The sequence below is a fragment of the Balaenoptera physalus genome, assembly GCF_965194825.1.
Source record: "Balaenoptera physalus genome assembly, chromosome: 7".
NCBI lineage: Eukaryota > Metazoa > Chordata > Mammalia > Artiodactyla > Balaenopteridae > Balaenoptera > Balaenoptera physalus.
This window is the reverse complement of record NC_138886.1, coordinates 47,509,624-47,516,391: the sequence shown is the minus strand read 5'-3', so window position 1 is coordinate 47,516,391 and position 6,768 is coordinate 47,509,624. Positions and strand designations below refer to the sequence as shown.

Below are 6,768 nucleotides of genomic sequence, written 5' to 3'. Positions count from 1 at the left end.
GAATTTAAAATGGGCTACAGAAAGAGCTGATGAATACGAACAGGTATTTCCTTGAGACTTCGGAGGCACAATAAGCACCACTTGTCACATACTTTGCCCTGGTCAGAATAATTATACTAAACCAGAGGCTGGCTTGCGGTGTGCTTGAGCTGTGTTTCAAAGGTAAATATAAAAGCTCTGCACTCCTTTCTTCCTCCAAACCTCAGTAGCCTCCAGAACGTTTCCCTAGAGATAACAGGATGGGAGTCAAAATTGCAGGACTAGGAATTTAAAGGAGTCTCCACCCAGGTGAGGATAGTTGGGAAGCCAAGATTTCTTGATGTGTGGCTGAGCTGAGGGTACTGGATCCTGAGCGAGGTGCCTACACCTTGGCTGGGAATGGAAGTGAAATTGTGCCCTGCTTGGAAGAGCTAACACTCACCTGAGAAGTGCTAATGCCATGTCACCTGGAGGCCCATGGCCATATCTTCTGTTTAAGAAGATCAGCTTTATTCAAAGCTACACAATGATTAGTCATTCCATAAGGCCACATGAAACAAAGTCAATAAACATCAAAACACAATTCCCCAGCAATTCCACTACCTCAACAGAATGACTGCCATTGTTTGGTACACTTTTTTAATTCTAGCCGTTATGCCCTAGGCTTTTCCTGATTTTAACCATAGCATAAATGCCATTAAGAAAAAACAAAAAAACTTGACATTTTATTATACGTAATTCCTACAAGATTACATATATCCCGTATTGTTTTCAATAACTGCATAATATTCTACTAAGTAAATAGATTCTAATTCACTAAACTAGACTCAATTGTTGGACATTTAGGAGGCTTTCATTAAAAAATATATTAGCTGTGTTTATGTTAGGAAACCAATACATCTTTTAGAAATATTTAATTGATTCCTCTTTTACAATAACAGCCAGACATTTTCTTCACTTTTCTTTCTGAGGTTTGTGTGTACACAAGCCTAGATCAAGAGGATGTTTTCAGTGTTCTGTCTCTTGCGACTGCAAGCAGGGAGTGTGGTCTGCATAATCAGAAGTAAGCGACAGGGAGAAAGGGCTGATGTCTCCCTGAGGCAAGTGCAAAGCTCTCAGCTTCCTGATCTCAGGGCTTCCTAATCTGAGTTCTTGGCAGGTGATCAACCAGCTTGGTGTGCCTGGGACTGAGGAGTTTCCTGCATTGTGAGACTTTCAGTGTTACAGCAAGAAAAGTCCCCATGAGTTGGTCACCCTACACCTTGGTAAGGGGGAGGTGAAGGAACTGAGAAGGGAATGAATCATTTATATAAGCTACCCCTGTGTCATAAAAGCAGCAATTCAGAGAAAGCTTGCTCATGCACGGCAATGTGAAACCCTTATCCTTTATGTAGGAGCCAAAATAGATATTTATCTCAGGTTACTGCTCTGCTCCCAGAAAAACCATTCATTCATTCATTCATTCATTCATTCAATATGTACGAAACACCAGGCACTGTTCTAGGTATAAGACTGCTGTTCTTGTGGTGCTTCTATTACTCTGTGTGTGTGTGTACTGGGGGAAGGTAAGCAGAAATAAATGAAAGAGCATAAAATAAATGAGAATGGATATGATAAATGCAATAAAAGAAACAAAATAGTTTAATGCGATAGAAACTGCCAGGGATGGGGACGTGCTATTAGCTTGGTGTTGGAGGGAGGTTACTCCGAAGAGCTGACACTTGAGGCAAACCAGTGATGAGAAGAGCCAGTCATGTGAGTATCCACAGGAGGCATTAGGGGCAGAAGGAGCAGCATGTGCAAAGGCCCTGAGTGGAAACCAGTTCTTCTTCCTGGAGGAACTTAGTAAAGTACTTTGTGCACATACTGTAGGGAAGGAATGCTGACCTAGAATCAATCTTAGCAACCACGCAGTCCAAGTTCCATTTTCACAAACAAGGATAAGGATGCCGAGTCCCACCTGCACTGACCATAGTCTCTTGATTCCTAATCCAGGACTCTTTCCACCAAGCCATGCCACACTGCATTTCTGGCTACTTGGCTTGAGTACTTAATTTTCTCCCCCTGTACAACTGGAAGTAAATCAAAGAGATTCATTTATTTTAGGTATGAGAAAAACTGGAATTGGAGTTGTTTGTGGGTGGACACAAGGGCCAAAACATTGTCCTCAGGTGAAGAGAGGAACTTTGGGGTCAAGATTAGTCTCCACCGGTGGGGCCCCCATAATTCTGTAAGACATGCTTTCAGAACATCAGGTTAGGACAAATTCTGCAGCCCACAGAAAATGAAACTGGTTGGTAAAGTAGGCAGCCCTAACAGACCTGTCACCCTGGCACTGAACTTGTGCCCGTTCAGACCTTGTGGTACTACAGGTTGAAAAGGTCCAGGGTTTGGCCACAAATAGTCCTAAGAGTTTAAAGGGCAGAGAAAGCAGATAGATGCAACTCTGGGCGTGCCAACTAAAGGAAGGTGGAGGAAGTTGGGGCCCGCGGCAAAAGGAAATTTAATGACCAGTTAAAGGTACAGGGATGGAATCCTGAATCCTCCAGCTCCTTCCTTCATCTCCCGCCCCCTGGGTGGGTGACAACAACCAAGGGTTAAAAGAACCGCAGCGTGAACGGTGATTTTGGAAACTCAAAGAGTTAACGTATCAAAAACTAAAGCAGGGGAGGAGAGACTGGAGCCAACTCACGGGAGAAAAAATCCTATTGGCATCGAGGAGGCAGGGAGCCAGCCCCTGGGCGCGGTCTGCAGGGGGCAGGCGATCGCGCGGGGAAGCGGGGGCAGGACGAGGCCGGCGCTGGTGCCGGCTTGGCAGCTGCCCGCAGCCGCAGGGAGTCCTCGCCGCGCCTCCGCCCGGTGCGCCCTCCTTGGGCCGCGGACTCCGCGCTGCGCTCCACCGCTGTCATGTGTGCCGCCCGGATGCCGCCCCTGGCGCACATCTTCCGAGGGACGTTCGTCCACTCCACCTGGACCTGCCCCATGGAGGTGCTGCGGGATCACCTCCTTGGTGTGAGCGACAGCGGCAAAGTAAGCGGGTGCGGGGTCTGGCGCACCCTGACGGGCGGGCGGACAGGTGGAAGGAAGCTCGCCGCGTGAGCCGCGGAGCCCGGAGTTAGCTCCGTGTGGAGCGGGCGCCACGGCGCCGGAGTTGAACTTGAGCGTTTTGGCTTTGGGAGAACACCGGGAGAGCCCTGGCACTGGGTTCGTGGGCTGGACTGGGAGTAAAGTGTTCCCAGGTGCTGGGAGCCGTGGAGTACGCACACCCACGATTGGTTCGACAGCCATGCAGGCTGTGGTGGCAGGGAGCGAGGCTATGCCCTGCCAAATCTTAAGAGATCATTAATAAACTAGCAGCGCGCTTCATTCATTTTTGTATCTCAGGCGCCTGACACAGTGCCTGGCACCGCCTAGGCGCTCCGTAAATTTGATTGAATTTATTGTGAAAGAAATAACAGAAGGGTCATTTGATCAGTGTTGTTGAGCCCTTTCAGTGCATTGGAATAAGTAAAGAACTGATTTCATTCACCTGATCATTCAGCAAACAATATATGAATGATTCAGACTAGATAACTTGTAATACTAGAAAAGATAGTCTGAGATAGATTACCCACCCAACCCCCCCCCCCCCAGCCATTTGCATCAAAGCAAGCAGTTCCATTTTAAGGTTCAAAATGTCTTCTATGAAAGTATCTTTCACACTTATGTTTCCAAAATCAGGATTTCTGCAAACGACATAGGTAACTTGACTGTTCCGTACACAACAGTGGTAACTGTATTGGCAGTGGCCTGGCCGGTTTCAGTGGAAGCCATTCCATTTTTAGGAGAAAAATTAAAGATAGAGATGGGTTATTTTTGAGCTTTTCCCCAACTACCGGTTTGGTTAGCATAAGTACACATATTTGGAACTTGTCAGCTTGAAGATACTATTCCTGACTAAAGATGCTTCCAAGTCAGTGACAGTTTTGAATCGTGACTCTTACATTTGGGGATAACTAAACCCTGTTTTGGTGCTTAAAAATCTATACTCCCTGTGTATATTCAGGGAGCCTGCTGTTGTGTTTCCAAGGTGATGAAACTCTCAGAGCTCTCCCAAATGGGGAGACTCCAATAAACCCTGAGACTGATGAATTGTTGCCTTGGGTACTTGACGCTCAAGTTTCAGGGACGCCTTAGGCTTGGGACAAGTCCCAAGAAGCAAAGGAAGAGAGACTGCTAAACCAGGGAAAGATTAGAGGTATTTGCTTAATCACAAGGAATTTTTCAACAATTAGGTTTCTTTTTAAAATTTAAATTTTCATTTCCAAGATTTGAATTGGTAGAATAGCAGGTGAGAGAATTGACTAGGGGACTGCCTTTAACCAGTGGAGAGGAGGAAGAAAAGGAAGTAATTTATCTAAAACTTTACCTTTTCTGGGGGTTGTACAGAAGAAGAATAAAAGAGTGTCCTGAACATGAAATTAGTAGTTGAGTCAGGGAGTCTATTTATAACTAAGGAGCATATTGAAGTTATAAATTTAGAAAAATGCCATTCCCCCACAGGATAAAATTAACTAGGAATCGGATACAAAGGTGAGTTAATCAACTGGATTAGATTTACAGTATACAATGTCCTAATCAGTGAAATGGCAACTGTTTTATCGCTCTCCTGCTAAGTGCAAGGCAGTTAATTCCTGACTGTGTGTAAAGGGTGGACATGTCATATATATTTTAAGACTTGATTTCTTTCATTTTGAAAATGGGACTGCCTCACCTTTAGAGTTGCTGGGATAAACATATTATTCATTTAAAACTTTTCAAGGTTCTTACAGAAAATTATATTCCCATGAAGTAAATAAATATGCAGCTGATCTTTATACTTTTACTGCGCTCCCAAAGCTGTTCTCAAACCTTGGGATGAATCAGAAACATCTGGGGTGTTTGTTAAAATGCCAGTTCCTGGGTGTCATCTTCAGAGAATCTGAATCTGTAGGCCTGGAGTAGGTCCTAGGAAGTGGCATTCCAACAAAGGTCCCAGGAGATTCGGACACAGGTAGTGGATGGATTACATTTTGGGTAACCTCAGTATATAGGTTGTGTGATGCAGCCAGTTATGTGGGGTCTTGGGTGCTCAGTTCTCCGTTTCCAGCCCTGGGCTGGGGTAGCATCTCAGAGAGACGGGACATGATTTCCTCTGTCCTCCCTCTCCCTTCTAGACCTAATCTTTCATTTCATTTAGGCCCAGAGAATGGTAATGATTAACTGCTTTTAGTTCATTAATTAAAACTCATTCAAAATTAGGTTAATTTTTAAAAAAATTCTCTAGTCAATATTTTAGTATTGGGCATTTTGAATTCAGAGTTAGTTTTTCTCCTCAAGTGGCATGTAGCTTTTTGAAAGAAAAACTCCAGCATGTGTAATTCATTTGCAGATAGGTAATTAATTGTGAGACACTGTGTGCTCAAATATTACTAAATTATCTGATTCTTCCAGCAGGGTCAGGTTGACTTTAAAGATAGGTAAAGATGTCTTGGGTCTTTTAAGCACACTTAGCTGAAAGCAACAGCAAGGAAGAGAATCGTTTTGGAAGTAGTGCTCTGGGGTAGCAGGAGCAAGTCCTATGGAGACCTGAGTTCAAGTCAGGTCTCCACCACCTACATGTTCAAAGTCCATGGGTGAGACCTTAACCTCTCTGAGCCTCAATTTCCTCACTTGTAGAATCAGATACTTTTGCTAAGTATTAAATGAGATAATGTATGAAAATTCCTGTCACTTAGTGGATACGCAACACATACCATGTTCATTTTGTCCCCTTCCTTCCCTCTGTGCCTAGCAAATCCTTAACGTCTTGCTCACTGTAGCATTTTTGCATATTTCCACATGGTGGCACCCATGCAGGCCAACAGGTAGAGAAGGAAGCCATGGCCTGGGATGAAATATGTGGGAGGTGGGGGAGGTCACTGGACCTCTGGTGTGCAGCCTCACTGCTCATGCCATTGACCCTCTGGGACACAAAGATGCATCTAGGAAGAAAGATCTAAACAGCAGTTGCTGCCAGTTCGCTAGCACAGCATTTTCAGTGTCTCTTTTAGTCTTCAGTGTGATTACTTCCTCTTAATGTTGGGAAAGTTGAGACTTGAAAAATCATGCATCCAGAGACGGATTTTGAATTAACATGGCCAAAGCCCATATTCTCTCTCTCTCTCTCTTTTTTTAATTGGGGTGTAGTTGCTTTACAATGCTGTGTCATATTCTGCTGTGGCCACCGCAGAGGATGGAGCTGAGCTCCCTGTGCTATACAGCAGGTTCCCACTAGCTATCTACTGTACACATGGCAGTATATATATGTCAATCCTAACCTCCCAATTCATCCCACCCCCTTCCCCACCAGTGTCCACACATCCGTTTTCTACGTCTGCATCTCTGTTCCTGCCCTGCAAATTGGTTCATCTGTACCATTTTTCTAGAGTCCACATATATGCGTTAATGTAAGATATTTGTTTTTCCCTTTCTGACTTACTTCACTCTGTATGACAGACTCTAGGTCCATCCACATCTCTACAAATGACCCAATTTTGTTCCTTTTTCAGAATGGCCATCATCAAAAAATCTACAAACAATAAACGCTGGAGAGGGTGTGGAGAAAAGGGAACCCTCTTGCACTGTTGGTGGGAATGTAAATTGATACAACTACTATGGAGAAGAGTATGGAGGTTCCTTAAAAAGCTAAAAATAGAATTACCATATGACCCAGCAATCCCCACTACTGAGCATATACCCTGAGAAAACCATAATTCAAAAAGACACATG

At 44.4% G+C, this 6,768-nt stretch overlaps 1 protein-coding gene across 1 annotated transcript in view; it reads left to right on the top strand.

The window, feature by feature from the left end:
• The first annotated feature begins 291 nt into the window (after positions 1-291).
• Positions 292-6,768, top strand: part of GDA (guanine deaminase) — a 137,013-nt gene continuing 130,536 nt past the window's right edge. Inside the window, exon 1 of the mRNA XM_082471050.1 lies at positions 292-3,009. Within this exon, the coding sequence (XP_082327176.1) occupies positions 2,887-3,009 (123 nt within the window). The 5' untranslated portion in view covers positions 292-2,886. The remainder of the gene's footprint in view (positions 3,010-6,768) is intronic.